Source organism: Anser anser (genome assembly GCF_964211835.1).
Source record: "Anser anser genome assembly, chromosome: 1".
NCBI classification, from domain to species: domain Eukaryota; kingdom Metazoa; phylum Chordata; class Aves; order Anseriformes; family Anatidae; genus Anser; species Anser anser.
The window spans coordinates 166758011-166775676 of NC_139720.1; the positions used below are offsets into that span (position 1 = coordinate 166758011).

At 40.4% G+C, this 17666-nt stretch overlaps 1 protein-coding gene across 3 annotated transcripts in view; it reads right to left on the bottom strand.

Moving 5' to 3' along the window:
• SLAIN1 (SLAIN motif family member 1) overlaps nt 1–11373 on the bottom strand; it is a 52137-nt gene extending 40764 nt beyond the window's left edge. The window contains exons 1-2 of one of the 3 annotated variants that reach the window (XM_083820550.1): nt 10769–11373; nt 7428–7567 (exon numbers count right to left, since the gene is read on the bottom strand). In XM_083820550.1, the coding sequence (XP_083676676.1) occupies nt 7428–7567; nt 10769–11175 (547 nt within the window). In that variant the 5' untranslated portion in view covers nt 11176–11373. Of the gene's footprint in view, nt 1–7427; nt 7568–8007; nt 8159–10768 lie in introns of those variants that run through there. The other 2 variants (XM_083820549.1, XM_083820551.1) reach the window with 2 other exon arrangements.
• Nucleotides 11374–17666: the final 6293 nt, after the last annotated feature.

Below are 17666 nucleotides of genomic sequence, written 5' to 3' on the forward strand. Positions count from 1 at the left end.
AATACTTCAATAACAAAATAAAATATTCAAGAACATGTGGTAGTACATTTTTGGCATATTTTCTTATGATTCTTTAAAATTAGTATAAATGTAATTGTTAAATTACTGTAAATGCTTTTCAAAACAAGAATAATCCAGGATTCAATTTTTTTTTTCTGATAAAAAGAATTTTTTTGTCTTGCAGACAGACTTACAGTACTTTTCTCCCTCAGTCTTCTCAAAAGTGTGAAGCTTTTAATTAAGTATTCAATTACAGTGTTTGATCAAGCCACTTTCAAAGACTAAGAATGGCTTAGTGACCCCTCCCTCTTGCCTCAAAATGAATATTCCACAATAAAACCTATTCTGTAATTATTCATTTTAAAAACAAATCCCACTCTAGAAGTAAATTAAATAAAATGTTATTTTAGAGGAAGTTAATGAGAGAAAATCATATAAAACACTCAGGAATATAATTTTTATAAAATCCTATGTCTCCAGCATTCTAACAACCCGTCTTGAAAAATTAAAAAGATCAAACAAATCTAGTGGGGTTCTGCAGGGCTCCATTTTAGGCCAGTTCTGTTCAATCTTTTCATAAATGACTTGGATGCAAGACTCCATGGATCCCTTCCAACTCAGGATATTCTATGATTCTATGATCTGTGAATGCCCATGCCTCACTAATATTCAGATCAAAGCGTACTGACTACATTCCATTGTTTGTGTCAGAAAGTTTTACTGTATTACAAGAACATTTGCACAAAGCCCAATTAAAAACTAATTACTGGTCTGCATGTTGTAATTCCATAAAATGTGAAGACAGATATACTGGATGTGGAACACTTGGAAAAGAAAGTGCAGACAATCAACTTCTTTCTAATATATTAAAATATGAGTTTAGCTGCCGAGAACAAAGACTATATGTCATATTTACAAGCCTGTGGACTATATCCTAGAAGTAAAACAGCTCTCAGAAGATAGTTAGATGTCATGGCACAGAAGAATCTGAACAAAAGATGCAATGCTACAGACAAGAAACAAAGTGCTCCCTGAAAGTCGAAAAAAAAAAAAGAAATAATATCTTAATAAAGAAGCAGTGCTACCTCTATCTACCACATGGGGGAGGCTCATCTACATCCTGAAATGTTATTTCCAGTTCTGTTCTGTAGATATCAAAAATTGGCAGTGAAAGATAATGAGAATTAAAGATAAAAGCTATAAGGATCATTTGGGGACTAACAGTGAGCAAGACACATAGGCTATCAGGAGCAAAAAATTATACGACAGCTTCCAGAACAGTCTAGTTTTGAAAATATTCTCTTTCCCATTGAAAAATTATCCTCAGAGGATGAATCACTAAGTGTATCCGTGCCCATTAATAAAACCTAGTTTTGTTTTTACATTCTATCTGGGAAAGCAGTTTTTTACCTTGGAAACAAGAACACTGATTAGTAATCCACTAGATAACAATAATAGTGCCTGTATTTTTAGGATAATTGTCAGGGATGATGCTACTACTATTGTTTTTAGATTTATGCTACCTTACAGCATTCAAAAATGGGACAGATATCTTCTCTACGGAGGTAATACCTAACATGACTTCTCTACAAACCTTTAAATTATGGACTTCAGATTGCAAATTCTGCACTTTCTCATAATTATAATGACAACTAGAACTCAGTTCTAAGAAAGTATTTAATTATGAGTCACATAACAGTCAATTCCCAAATATGAAAATAAATTCTTAAGTAGCATGCTTATTATAATTTAATAAAAAGATGTCATATCTAAGAGCCATATTAAAAAGACAAGGGATATCTGTGCAGTGAATGAAGTGAAGTGTCTTCTATGAATTTGTTGTCATAAGAACTTTTAACCAAACACTTCTATCTTCAAGTGCAGAGTAGAAATGTTCCAGTGCAAAAGAGAAATATTCTATTTGAAATGCAAGCACACGCTTCCAAGTAGAATATCAAAAATGAATTTTTTGCAATTGAAATATACAAACCATCTTCAGGAGCTGTGTTAGAAAATCCAGTGACAGCAGCACTTGCAAAATCTCTAAGAACTGCTTGGAATTATGCAGGTGTTACAAGGGGTTATTTCAAATAAATGAAATCTAACAGGAAATAATTCTTACAAATGTATATGTGTGCTCTGAGCACTAAACTTTTATTGTGGGGAAAGACAGCTATACATCTTTTCCTGGTCAATGTCGTATCTCCCAAAAAGTACTCAGATGCTGACAGGAATTACAGATACCCAGCACCTTTTGTTATAAGAATCGCATACAGAGAGAAACTGAATCAGTCTTGCCAGTTCTTTCATTCCTTCTAGAGCATTAGAAATTGTATTATTTATGATGGAAACAACAATCCTATCGTTTGCAAGCTTCAGGACATTATCATTTGCTACCCCAAAACCATTTTATGTAAAATTTTAATCTCCATTACATGTGAAAAATAAGGACAAGAAAGCTGTATTAGATCTTCTTAATCCAGTCCTGAATGCCATAACATACATGTGTGATGCATCAACGCACACCAAATAAACAATAAAACCTTGCAGTTCAAAACCACCACTGGATTCAGCTCAAGGATACACAATATAAGCTTTCTTCCATTTATAGTATCTCCTGTTTGCTTCTGCTGTTAACAGACCACAGTGTAAAAGTTCCTTATGACTGCAATTTTCAGTAGCTATGAAATGTATTTTATATCTTAAAGATGTCAAATTAAATGACTTCAAGATGAGCCCTTGGGAAGGGGAAAGAGAATTAGGTGAACAGGACAGAACATGGACCAGTTCTGTGTAAGCACAAAGTTTCTCATCCAGGTGAAACATTCTCTCTGGGGCCCTATCAGCTAAGATTTTTTTTACAGGTAAAGAGAATATAGTTCTGCTGAATTACATATTCCCCCACCTCCACTCCACCCCATTTTTCTTTCATGTTTGTTATTTGTTTGGACATCAAACTTAATTGACGTGACATTGGGATCCAGCACAATAAAGGCTAAAATTTCACTGATGAGATTCTTGGGTTTTGTGAAATCATAAACAATGGGAGAACTGACAGTGGATCTGTTTTACAGCATACCATATCCATGGACAACATTATGGCATCCATCTTGAAGTATGTTATTTACTTTATTAAACGAAGAATAGCTTAACCTTAAGACTATAAATTAATGCAGCCAATTGCAATACCTACAGACTTCTGTTGCCTACTCTTTTGAAACATCTGAAGAAGCATTTCTGAATGAAAATTCATCTAAGACAAACTCTGAATCTAACCAGTATTTCATATTCTCCAAGGAAGAACAGTTTTCTGTCTGGCAGGCTGAACTGGATGAGATATGGTTTGAAGCTCTGCATAAAAGCTGAGCTCCTACTGACTGACTCCTTGCTAAGCCTCTTAACTCCTCAGTTTATCCGTCTGGCTGCTCCACAGCAGTTTATAGAAGCAAAGCTACATAGTGTAGTTTCAGCCAGGGTGTAAATCAACATCATTTCATTGATTTCAGAGGAGTTATACCAACCTGCAGCATCTACGAAGTTTACATACCACATCTCTCTTCTCACTGGACTTAACACTGACATCTCCTAACATCTCCAAGTATTACAAAGAAAATACAGAAGCTCCACCACAGCTTTAAGACTATTATGTGATCCTGTTGATGTGAATGAATCTCAGGAAATAAGATAAAAAGCAATACTAAAAACTAAGGGACAGGGAATTGATTTTGCACAGAGAGCTGCAGTAAACAAAACAAACCAGAAAAGTTTCAAAGAAAAGATGAATGAAGAAGGCTAAAAAGAAAGAAGTGATCCAGGTCAGGCCGTAAAGAAAAAAATAAAATAAAATAACAATACCTCATCACAAATTGCTCATGGAAAACAGGAAAAATTCCAAGCAAAGATCTTAACATATGAGGTTACATTTAACTTTCATCCTCCTTAGAGCTAGCACACTCAGTCCACAGAAGTAGGGCTTGTAATAAGCCTAGTTCATTATAAACCAGATATAAGCTTTAATTACTTATTGGTAGACCGGAGGAATGATGAGAAGCTTGTCACAGTGCTTCACAGAAGAACCACCTGCAGGATACTACCACTGTGCTCATGCCCCTAAAGATTTATTCCAAGATGAAATCTTATTTCCACCATGAAACACATAAAACACTTTTTTTTCCACTAGAAAAGAAACAGGCTGGTAAGCACAGCAAGGTGAAAAGTAAACTAGCATGATTCAAGTGAGTCTTGAGCCTGAAAAATCAAGTAGTTATTATTTTATCACCTAGGATTGCTTTGACATAAGTCTCTCACAAGACCTTTAGGCTTGTTATGAGATATCCTAATTTGGGATAGTTCACAAAGCAAATTAATATTTATATGAAGATCAGAATGTAATGCAATAAGGAAAACTTACATGAGCAGGAATAAATGAGCACAGATTTACAAGTTGCAAGTAGAGAACATGAATTAGTTAAAACCCAGAAAAACAGCCTCATAAAATTTTACTTTTTTGGTTCACAGCTCTCTGCGTGTAGCCATTCAGATATGCTGACCTTGCAGACAAAAATCAATTTTCACTGCTTTTTATTTCTATGTGCACTATAGTGCTTAAAGAGCTATGAGAATCTAAACTGAATTAATTTTTTGCTGATGCATCATGGACAAAATTACTAATCGAATTCTACCTATAAAACATCTCGGGAAGCACAGACTAGTACATTATAAATGTTTTTTCACTACATGTTTGATATTTCTCACATACATCAGTGTTACTATTGACTGTGCCAAACAGAAGAAGCATGACTAGATTTCAAAATCCCTCTAAAATACCCTTTCAGGGCATATAGCTAAAGGGAGAAAACACTGTTCAACTCACAAGTATAAAGTTTGAAACTTTAGTACCAGAAAATAAAAATGCCATTCTTATTGAGTCACTTGTTAAAAATAGAATAAAATTACATGTACATATTTATACATGTATGCTTACTGACTGAGTGGACAGCAAAATAAAAGAACAGGAAGGTCAGATTGCAGAAGGTTTGTTGTACTTTAAAATTGAATTAATAGATTCTTATAACAATCTCATATTTGGTTTCAAAACCGGAAAAGAAATAAATAATGTGAAACCAACTTCTACAATGTTACAGTAAGAAAGATGATGTTTTCTTAACCCACACTATTTATAAAGGTACAAGCAATAATAACTGAACTATTAGAATCATAGAATCACAAAATGGCTTGGGTTAGAAGGGACCTTAAAGCTCACCTGGCTACAACCCCCTGCCATGGGCAGGGTCACCTTCCACCAGACCAGGTTGCCCAAAGCCCCATCCAGCCTGGCCTTGAACACTTCCAGGGATGCGGTATCCACAGCTTCTCTGGGCAACCTGTTCCAGTGCCTCACCACTCTCATACTAAAAAATGTCTTCTTAATATCTAACTTAAATCTGTCCTTTTTTAGTTTAAAACCATTACTCCTTGTCCTATCACTACACTACCTGACAAAGAGTCCCTCTCCTGCTCTCAGTTTAATATTAATTCAATACTAGTTAAAACAATTTTACCATCGAATTGCTGCAGTAGAAACATGAGTCCATTCCCTCCTTGAACATACTGCTCCCATAATGGGTTTTACACAAGGCATATAATTTCTGAGAAACTTTCTGCAAAGTCCAGGAAATTCATGATGCCACAACAATGACTAAAACATAACAGATCCAAGTGACCCATGGTCAATATGTCTATGGGACAAATGTCACTCACTGTGACTTCTACATAGAAATTATACTGATAACCATAGAGTGATTTAAATTCCAAACAATAAAATTGCCTTTCTAATGCCTTTATTGTCTATTAAATTTAAATACCTTGAAAGGGAAAAACAGGTTATGCATTCCTCTGTATTGTTTCTACCTTCACAGTATGGATTTGATTCAGTTGTCTGTACTTAGATGCACAGGCCTGTATCAAGATGCCCTTGGGAGGCCAAAGGAGCAGCAGAAAAGGCACAGAACCTATGGAAAGTCTGTATCCTTCCTGAGTCATCCAGAGGCAACTGAGGGCATCTTGAATGGTGCTAAATGCCTACAGGAGGCAATCTGAAAGTAGACTCTACACTGGGATTCAGCTCCAGACTGGGACACCCCACACAACAAAAATGTATCTTCAAGTGGGTGCCAAGCACCCGTTATCATCAATGGACTCATGAGCGCCACTGCTTTCATCCTCAGGCCAACACCTACACCTTATCCCTTGAGCAGCTCCCCAGCTTCTTCTGACTCTGGACAAGACTTGCACTGATTGCAAGCACGGGCATCCAGTTCACACTGCAAACACATGATCTCAGTGGTCTGAATCAGGAGCCAAATTCCACCCTAAAGTTAGGTGGGATGATTACCAACATGTGGACCTCAGTTTCACCTACCTAACTATAGGCAAATGAGCTCAACTGCATATTGCTAGGACAGTAAGCGTTGTGGGGTCTTTCATAGTCAAAGCAAAGAGGCAGATACCTTCAGAGACTGATTCAGTTAAATGCCTGTTTTTGGATAAGACTAACCACAACTTCCTTTATCCTCCAAAGCATAAAGGTACCTGCTCAACCTCTTTTAACACGGGCTGTAGCTGACTTATACAACCATGTACTCATATTGCCATTGGCTTTATTTCCTTCTCCTGTCATCTTCCTATATTTTCATTTGTATTTTCTTTTCTAGTGACTTATAAACCTTAAGATAATTCCTATCTTAATCACTTTCTTCAACAACACTTATTACAAGGTTAAGAGAACTCTAGATGATAAAAGAGTAAAAATAATGGTGGCTGATACTTATTTAGAACAAAATTCAGTACACTGAGATACAACTAAGTTCACTGGCACTGAACAGCAATCTGATTTATCCCAATACTCAAGTCTACCAAGAGCTCAACAAAGCAGTGCAAGCAATCAAGTTATAGATTCCCTTTGTCTGTCCTATATTTAACAAAGTCCTGATAATTTTATTAGATGTGGATAAAAATGCACTTAAAAATTTATTACATCTTGATAATTTTGGTTTTGCATAAAACCAAAAGCACTGTTTTTCAAATCCCAATGCCAGACCAATAGTAAAGTTAGCATCAAATTTTTCTTGCAAAGAGGTCCAACAATTCCCATTTTAAGAAATATATGAAAAATATCAAATATAAAAAGTGGGAGTTATGCAGCAGAAGAAAAGAATAAGAAAGAGAATACTTTTAAACCTACATCACCAGAAAAAAAATAATAATAAATTAACAATTGTTAGCATCCATGGAGTGGAGGAATACTTGTGTACACAGGAAAAACTGCATGTCGGCCACTTCTGGAGCTTGCCGAACACTGAACACTAGTCAAATGCTAGGCCAAAAATGTCAACTTACTAGCAGAGAAATTCAAAGAATAAGATTACCTTGTTCCAATCTAAAGCATAGGGAACGTTTTGCAGCCTCTATCTCAGGACTTGGATGATCCAGAACACGTCTGCACCACTGCAGAGGACTCAGTGATTTCTCTTGAAGGGTAAGAGTCTTGGTAGGCAAGACATACAACCTTAACCAAAATACACACAAATGTCAGCAAGATATGCAATACTTGAAAGTTTACTTTTGTATTCTCAGTTTCCTGCTCTCTAATAATTTATAACACTGCAAATCTGTAATGCACTAATAACAAAACACATTTCAAAATAAAACTTTAAACTCGTTTTCTTGCATCCTCAGAAAACTAGGTGACAAAATAAAAACTCTACAGGTCCAAAATTTCAAATCTAGGTTCTATTAGACTTCTTCTAAAAATCTTGCAACACATTATTACCACCGTCAGAATTTCAGCACAGCCCAAAGTTCAAATGCATTAGGTGCTCTTACACACCAAAGAAGCTACCATTTTTTCCTTCTATATTTATCTTTACTGGAGATTAGATAATTTCAGCATTTGATTTTACATTCGAATCACAATTTCATTGTTACCCACTTCACACTTTTACCTACAATTTAATCAACTTGTCAGGATGCTGATTATAATGTAATTTTTATACACACTATCTTCTCCTACTTGTACAGCAGTCAATTTTTTTAAAATTAGAAAACATCCATTGAGAAACAATGAAAACCTCATTTTGATATTCAATTCCTGTAGGGAAAAAACAAACAAACAACAACAAAAAAAACTATGCAAGAACTAGTACATATGTGTTATTCTCAGACTACAACAGGCAACTAATCAGATGGTCAAGCACATTAGGAAGCCAGGTATCAAAGCAGATTGCACGGGTAAATTCTTGAAGCTGGGATCTGTGCTGCTGCTGCTGTCTTCGTAGATTAGTGCGTCAGCTCACCTGGGAGAACACAAATCTCCCAGGATGTAAACTATTATTAGCCACCAAAGACGGCTTTCAACTCCTTGGCCTTACCACTTCTGATCAATGTGACTGCAGACAGTCTTAGATTTTTGGCACCAAAACACTCCACAGACTGCAAAGGAATTTGGCATCCAAACAGGGGTGAAAAAGGCAAGACAACAACAACAACAACAAAGGGATTGGGCTCGCTCGGTGCCCACTTTCAGGCTTTCACCTTTAGGGTTTTGGTTCAACAGCTATCCAACCCTGAGCGTAACTCTTCTCCCACGTCTGCTCAGTGTCTTTTTTCTGTGAAGTGAATCAGCACTCCCTGTCCAGCTCACAATGAATAAATCTCTCTGCAATCAGTATCTCCCTTGGCAATCTCAGCAGAGTTCAACTGCTGAATTTCTCCGAGGAGAGGACTCATTTCCCCTTGCTTCCTTGCAGTGCTTGGCTACACATTAAAAAAATTATCCTGAAAAAAGAAAAAAAAAAAAAGACCAAAAAAAAAGCTTTGAGCTCTCCTCCTAACTTGAGGAAGTGTTTCAAAAGCTAAACATCTGACTGATGAATTCTCAATGATCAGACATGTAAAAAGCTGAAAATCAAAAAGAAGTTTTGACTTGTCTGCAATGATGCTAGTCCTAGTTTTTGTAACTGCAGTTAAAAAAACACAGAGGTCTAAAATTAGTAAATCAACAACTAGGATACACAGTGGTCTCTGGCTTTCCAGATATCAGTTTGCTTTGAAGATTTATATTACAAGAAACCCCAAACAGCTGACATCACACAGCTGACCATTAATGGACAATGATGGAGATTCAGCCTTGAACAAAAAAATGCTGAGCAGCTAAAACAACTCACTCTTAGCAGAATAAGTAAGTTATCTAATTCTTCCCACAGACACATACAACCATGACATGTTGATAACTTTCGACCTCAAGGAAGCATTTAGGATTGCTTCCAGGGTGCAAATCAAATAGGACCTTGATCAAGATCATCACTATGTTGAGGCACATCAAATAATGCTGACTTTGTACAGCCCTGAAACTTAAATAAGTGGGAACAACATTTTGTTTAACAGGACTGGGTCACACAAATTTGACATTCTACAGCACTCAGTGTGAAGGAAAGTTTAATCATTCCTGCTCATTTGTCACAAGCGATGGGTTACAGGACTGAGGTGAGCATTCAGATACTCAGATTCAAGGCAGGTCCAAAAATCCCAAACAGCCCTGCACAACCGATAGTGCACACAATGAAGCAGCACTGAGAGATTTCTATTCAATTTTTGGATGACTCTTAATTGGAAAAAGTAATTTTCAAAAACTGAGGCACAGCATTATTTCATACTGTGAAGTACACATAACCAACATTCAAGAAATATTTATGGTGTTTGGAGTAATTATTAAATCCTTTCTCTGCTACCAAAATAAGGATGTTTATATGCATCTCAGATGCATTACACTGTATTTTATTCTAAGCTGACATAAACTTCCGCTCTATTTAAATACTGTAACCATTCTAAAAGCTATCTTGAAGCGTTGATAGACACTTAAAACAGGTATTTAAATATGGATAATACACATTTTATTACTGACACTTTAACACAATCGGGCATCAATTATGCTTAACATGGTTACGTAGCATGATTTCCATAGTAATTCTGCAGGATGTGGATAGCTACTAAGATGTCTGCATGCTTTGCTGAGGCGAGTTTTGAGGCGCCAGACTTTTAAACGCATTGATATCTTTAGTCTGTAATGACCCCTTCCGCTTGTTTTCAATGAATCATTCCTCTAGGTCGGAGTGTCTGAGAGCGTTTGGACAATCAGACACATGGTCTGATTTTTTGGGTGGTCCTTTAGGGACGCAGGAGTTGGACTCGATGATCCCTGCGAGTCCCTTCCAACCCGGATATTGTATGAATTTATGAAATCTATGAAATTTTATTTTCGGCTTTGTTATTTGCCGTTCGTTTCTGCATCGTTCTAGGCACTAACGCACTAGCACACCGCCATGTGTCCTGCAGCAACACGAGACGCACAAACAAGCCCTTAGATCGATGCCTAAAAGACAAAAGCCCTCCCGGCTCCCTGAAGATCCGCGACAATCGGGCCGGGGCTGCAGGACGGGGAGGCAGCGCTGCCCTGATAACGGACGTCCCGATTTTCATTCCTTATGTAAACCGGAGCCCGAAACCGGGCTGAGACCCAAAACCAGGCGATCCCCGCATCCGCAGGGGTTAAAGATGCGCAGACCCGGGTGGCAGCGACCCCTCCGTGCCGCCCCGCACCCGCTGCCCCCCACCCGTGCCGGGAGCACCACCGGCCGTGCCCGGAGGGTGGGCACAGAGCCGTGCCGAGCCGTGCCGAGCCGTGCCGTGCCGCGGGGCGAGCCGCACGTACCACGTATCCTCGTCCTGCCCGCAGCATCCATCCTCCAGCTCCAGCACCGCCACCTCGTCCAGCACCGTGGCAGCCCCCGGGGCGCCTACTTCTTGCCCCCCGCCGCCGGGAGAGGGCTTGAAATAGGCGAGGGGCTCCTGCACAGCAGCGGGGGGCGCCGGGCTGGGCACGCAGGGCGGCACGGGGGGGCTGGAGGGGCGCAGCCCCCCGGGGGCCAGCAGCAGGTGCGGGCCGGGGGTGGCGGCGGCGGCGGCGGCGGCTCGGCTGCGGAGCTGCTCGTTTTGCTTCTCCAGCTTCCTCACCAGCTCCTGCAGCTTCTTCACCTCCAGCTCGGCGCTGACGGCCGGGCCGGAGCCGCTCCCCTTCACCTCCGCCATCATCGCCGGCTTCAGCAAGGCGGCCTCCATCCTCCCTACCTGCTCCGCCAAGCCGCCGGGGGGCAGCGCCCGGCACCGCGGCTGGGGTCGGGGCTCCGGGGGGCTCCGGGGGGGCTCCGGGAGCACCGGGAGCACCGCGCCCGGGGCCCTGCGCTGCGCTGTGCGCGGCGAGCGGGATGCGGGTGGGGTCCCCTCCCCTCCCTTCTTTCTCCTCCCCTCCTTCTCCCCTCCCCTCCTTCTCCTCCCCTCCCTTCTTCCCCTCCCCTCCCACGGGTGGGGTCCCCTCCCCCGAGTGGGGTCCCCTCCCACCCCGGCAGCCGCCCGGCGATGGAACAAAGAGGAGCCCGGAACCCCGCTCTCCTCCCCGGCTCGGGTCCGGCCCAAGGGTGCTGCCCCCTCCCCGTGAATCCGGTGGTGGCGGGGCTGTCACTGTGCGGCCTGAAGCGGGGCGGGAATGGGGGTCACAGCCAGGGGTCGTGTCGGGCCCCCGATGCAGCCAAAAATGCCAGCTGGTGGCTTCGAGACGTGCTGAATGCGGGTTATGGGTTCGGGAGATGCACTGCTGATGAAACAAGAAGACCGGACAATGCATACTAAAAAACTATATGGGGAAATTGGTGATGGGTAGGAGAACCCCTGGGATGAAAAACAAACAAACAAACAAAAAAACATGTTGAAAGGATTCCCTTTAACATAGTCCGCATAAGCAGCTCAATCTGCTATCTTTTATTGTACTTCAGCTGAAAGAAACCTCCCTTTGCATCCCGTCTGATTCAGTGTCACGCAGCTCAGCCATTACACACCCAGGTCTGGCCCTCGTTGGGTTGATTTACACTTACAGGGGACAGCCTCCTGGGTTTCTTACAGCTCCGACACGAAATACAGACCAAAACTCCAGGAAACACGTGGATTGCCAGGCCAGCCACCACTGACAGATGTCTGGATCAGTTCATTGCCACCCAACTGCTCAGCACCAGCCTTGGACAGAGTAGCAGCAACAGCAGCCAGCACTGCTGTCAGTGTCCCTACCCTATCTCAGGTTTGGTGTATAAGGAGGGACAGGCTTTGCTTTGATTCTCTGTCCAAGTCATAAGTAAACTTGGAAATCATCCAGCCTGTCCAAGTTTCCCCTCTTTTGTTTATGCTCTTTGAAAAAGCATCCTTTTTCTACACATGGATGGGAAAATGCCACTATTATTCGGTAATCTCTTAAGCACTCTTACAATGTAAGTAATAACAGCTAGTACTACGAGAATGGCTGGAAAGGAAGCCAGAGCAGGGAACAAAGCACTGACTTCAAGATAATACAACTTTTAACACTGAAGAGAATACATATAGCCCCCAGTGAAACAGACTGCAATCAGACAGCGCTTAATCCAAAATTTTCATTTGGTCTCGTCTGTCCATTTGGAAGAGAGAAGTAGAAAAATGTTGAGAATGTAAAAAACTCCTGGCCCCAATTCTGCCACGCATCATCAGAGTGAGTAACCTAATCCAGTTTCCACTACTACAGATAGCCATAATCTTTATTCCCCTAAGGAAAAGAAGAATTGAGCTTCTACATGTTTAGCCCCAGGCAACAGGCATATCTCTCAGGTCGTTATCGCTAATAATGGTACTAGTGCTAGTTCTTGGAAATACATATGCTAATCCATTAAGATTGTAAAGTGATAATTAGCAGCGTATACCATATAGAGTTTATTGGACATCGGTAATATACAACAAGAAAAAAGCCAAGTTTCTGGTAATGTCAGTGCCTGTGATACAATCAGGCAGAGGAAATACTCAAAAGAAATTCAAAATGGAGGAGGTTTTTTTTCTCTTTTAGCTGGACAAAGTTAGACCAACAAAACCCAGGAAACAGGTATCCTTTTACCTATATGGTGTTTTTTCATGTTGTTAGCACAGGCTTAGCCTCAAGGAGAATATTAATTATGGATCTGGAAACAGTATTTTGATCACTTTGCCAGCTAGGTTTGCACTGAAGAGCATAAAACCAATGTCCCAGGCATACTAGCAGTCACATTGTCCTCTTAACTGCCAGAGCAGGAACATGGCGGTGTGGTCAGGGCCCTTCATTGACAACAAGTCTAATGCACGCACCAGTTTGGAGGCAAATCAGGACACAAATCTGGAGACGAGCTACAGTATGTAGCACCACGGCACAGGACTTTAAGAGTCACCATGGAAATGCTTGTCCTCAGTTATGAGTAAAAGTAGTTGCAGATCTTCAGCTACCTTCTTCTGTTTGTGCTGCCTACACAAATGTCGCATGCAGATGCTTCTTCAGGCAGACTTCCAGAGGAGAAAGAGCTTAGGACCGAGCATAGCGCCTTAGCATGGGTACAAGAACTTTTTCAGGGAGTTCAGCCAAATTGATCACAGGTGGGATTAGGTTCACTACATCTCGTCCCCCAGAAAACAGGCCAGGAGGCTGGCTCTTCTTTGAGTAGGACTGCTTTGAACCTAATCTCCATCTGGCAAAAGAGCTTAAACTTGTGCACTCTTCAATTGCTGTGCTAATAATCTACATGAGACACTCTGTGTTTTGTCTTGTTTTGTTTTGTTTTCCATGTATTTCATGGATGGCTGGATTTACTAAAGAGTAAAAATCTATTTCACTGTGCTGCTTTTGTTGCTGTATTTCAAACGTATGTAGAATTTCACTAGCACATCTTCACCCAAGGGTGCTCAAAAACACACTGTCTCACGGTCTTCATGTTGGCTTACTAGTCTTCTGCAAAGATGGTTTGAACATCATTAAAATATTTTTACCTAACTGTTTAAAAAAATACATATATATTGACAGTATTTGTCATTACTAAAAAAAATGTTAACGAGCTCCATTCAGTGTCCCAACACTAGCTGACGAGTTAGTGAACCCATAAGCTCTTTACAAAGCATAATAAAGCCTTTATGGTTCCATCCCTTTTTATAAAGTTATCGATAAAATGTGTTTTAACACCACGCCCAAACATCTGAGCATGCCCATGAAACCTGTCATTCCTGAACCTGAGAAACTGGGGTGGCAGAGAAGGGGCTGATTTTGACTACTTACATGGCCTGCTATAGCAGAAATTTCTGAATTGGTGTAGTTGCTGATAGACTCCCAATGTAGAGAACAAAGAAGCAGGAAGTCTACAAATCCCATCTGCTCTTCTCTGATAATAAGCCTGTTGCTTTATTCTATAATAGCTGCAGGCTGGACCTGCCTTTCAGGCAAGCCAGTAAAGAATTAATTGCAGTAATCCAGTCTGGGCTATACAAAAGACGTGTTACAATAAGGTCAGAGCACGGATGGTAACCTCCAAGTCTGGTGAGATTTTTAAAGTGCAGTTCCAGTCCGAAAAAACGATTATGAAAGTAGCTTTATAAAAACAGAGCCACTAAAGTACCAGCAGAAGTCTAACCCAGTAACAAAGACTGATAACAACTCCTTAGGGAAAAACGTATCAGAAACAAGAAAAATAGTGAGGGATTCTCTCCAGCTTTTAGTAGTTGGTGGACTGGGACATCTGGATCGTTTATTTTTTTATAGCCACCAATGTGTAATAATATTACATTTGTTGAACCCCATTTTCAAACAATTTATGCATTAGGACTCCACAACACCCTGTGGCAATTAGCACTGCAATTTAATTATGCATTGTAAGAAAAGCCACTTCCTATTATCTGCTTTAAATCTGCTGCCTTTTAATTTAATTGGGTGTCCCTTAGTTCTGTTTTTCTAAGACGGAATGATTAATCGTTCTCTATTCAGCTTCTCTTTTGTCATTCATGACTTATAAAACTCAGTTACTTCTCTTCCAAGCTGACAAGCCCTAATTTATATCGCCTTGCCCCCACAGAAGCTAGGCTGAACTTTCTATTGTTTCCTGTCTCCCCCCATAATAAAAAACTGAATTTTCCAGCCCATTATTTCTTTTTGATTAACATTCCTTGTTTTCTTATATCATGACAGCTTAGGGAACAACTATGAAAATTTGCTTGTAAATCCCAATATATTCACTTAAAGAACCTGGCTTAACCGAAAACATATTGATGCCTTCAGATACATTCATGTATTCATAAGCATACCTTGCCTTGAAAAAGCTACACAGAATCTCCTCCTATGTACTATACATATCCAGATGCCTGTGTATTCCATTATTTATTAAAACTTGTACAAATTGGCTTGATAGAAAAGTCAGATTAACTGCAATGTAGCTCCCCAGAGCAGCTTTCATATTTATTCATGTCTGATGTCACAGCTGATGCTTCCAATTCATTTGACACCAGGCATGCTTTGAGTGATAGGTTAAATGCCCGTGAGAAGTTCAACAATGGGACATCTGAGCCGCTGGAGAATTTTTGCATGGGTACTGTCTGGTCCTAGGTATTTGTTATAGCTAGACTTACAGATTTGTTCTAAAGTACTTGAGTAGATAAACATTTTCCTGGAGTTACAGTGTGGAACCTTCTTTTTCAATGTCTCTTGAGAACATTTTGCCTTCTTAGTTCTTACTTTCCATCTCCTGCTAATTGACTTTATTATTTTTATAGAATTTCCTTTTTTAAACTACTATAATTCTTTCTGGCCTTTTCCTTATTAAATTAATATTAAATTTAAAGTACATTGCAGTCACTATTAGCATGAATTTTCTATAGAATAAAGTTCAAAGTTGCATCATTTTCTGTGAGCCCCAGTTTCTCCAGGAAACCAGTATTTATTATACCTAAAATATTGCCTGTGCAATAAACTTCCCTTCCCTTCCCTTCCCTTCCCTTCCCTTCCCTTCCCTTCCCTTCCCTTCCCTTCCCTTCCCTTCCCTTCCCTTCCCTTCCCTTCCCTTCCCTTCCCTTCCCTTCCCTTCCCTTCCCTTCCCTTCCCTTCCCTTCCCTTCCCTTCCCTTCCCTTCCCTTCCCTTCCCTTCCCTTCCCTTCCCTTCCCTTCCCTTCCCTTCCCTTCCCTTCCCTTCCCTTCATAAAGCATCAGCCTGAATCAGGATAGCGTGTTTCTCTCTTATGAGTTTTCACCAAGAATGACAGAAATACAGCTCACAGCTTGTAGATTAGCCCCAGCAGGCAGCTGAGCGCCACACAGCCACTGTCTCACTCTCCCCAGATGGGATGAGGGAGAGAGTCAGAAAGGTGAAAGTGTGAGAACTCATCAGTTGAGATAAAGACAGTTTACTGGGTAAAGCAAAAGCTGTGCACGCAAGCAAAGCAGAACACGGAATTCATTAGCTACTTTCCATCAGCAGGCCAATTCCAGGAGAGCAGGGCTCAGCATGCGTAATGGTTTCTTGGGAAGATAAACGCCATCATGTCCCCTCCTTCTTCCTCTACCCTACATCCCTGATGTTGTATGGCATGAGACATCCCTTTGGCCAGCCTGGGCCAGCTGTCCTGGCTGTGTCCTCTCCCAGCTCCTGGTGCACCCCCAGCCTCCCTGCTAGCTGGGCAGTGTGAGAAGCTGGAAAGCCCTTGGCTCTGTGAAAGCACTGCTCTGCAACAACTAAACCATCAGTGTGTTATCAGCATAGTTCTTACCCTAAATCCAAAACAAAGCATCATACGAAGCCCCTGTGAAGAAAATTAACCCTATCCCATACAAAACCATAACACTCCAAATTGCTAAAATCCACAGCTCACATTTTGCCTGACTTCAGCTTGATTTGTCTTCAGGGAAAAGTGGCTGTTAACAGAGGAAAAACGCTTTACTTCATGATGACGTGAATATACTGAGAGTGTTCAACTAATTCTGGTCATTAGTTTTCTCTCTTTTTTTTTAATTTTTTTGTTTTCTGTCATCTTTAATTCTATCTACAGTTATTTGGAGAAGCAGATTCAAGAAATTCAGCAGCTTTGCAATAAAGTGGGAAAAAATTACCATCCACGTTAGGAACCTCATCATAATGATAACTAAGTAATTTTTACAATTTGTAAAATTTTAATAAGTATAGGCCAGCAGACTGAATGCTTTATGATATTGTAAAGTGATTTAGAAGTTACCACGTTAAAAAAATTAACAACAATATGCTCAGCACTGGTCATGTGATATATCTAGGAAAAAAATAAGTATCACACAAAAAAAAAAAAAACCACAACAGTCCAGCACTAAATATGTTTGTTGAGAAGGCAAATCTGAGTGCACTGATAACAGAGTTGAATTAATGTCTAAAGAGCATGGAAAGTTTGCAGTTGCTTGGAAGGTTTTACTTGTGTCACAGTGTGCGTGTATTTAACTCTTAGAGAGGGGAATGGTTTCATAGAGTAAGTATCTGAACTTTCATCCAAATTCACTTTGTTCAAGCAAAAATCTTTGCTGAACATCCAGAAATACCTGTGTTACTTTTTGTGATTTCTTTAATTCCCATCATATAGGATCAGTAAAAAATAAAAAAAAAAAGAAAGAAAAAAAAAAAAGAAAAAAAAAGCCCTCATGTTCAAAAACCTGTTCTTGCACTATCTTGAGAACCTTCCTGCAACAAATCATTTTCCAGCTTTAAAAACATTAGCCATTCCTCCTAGGTCTCGGT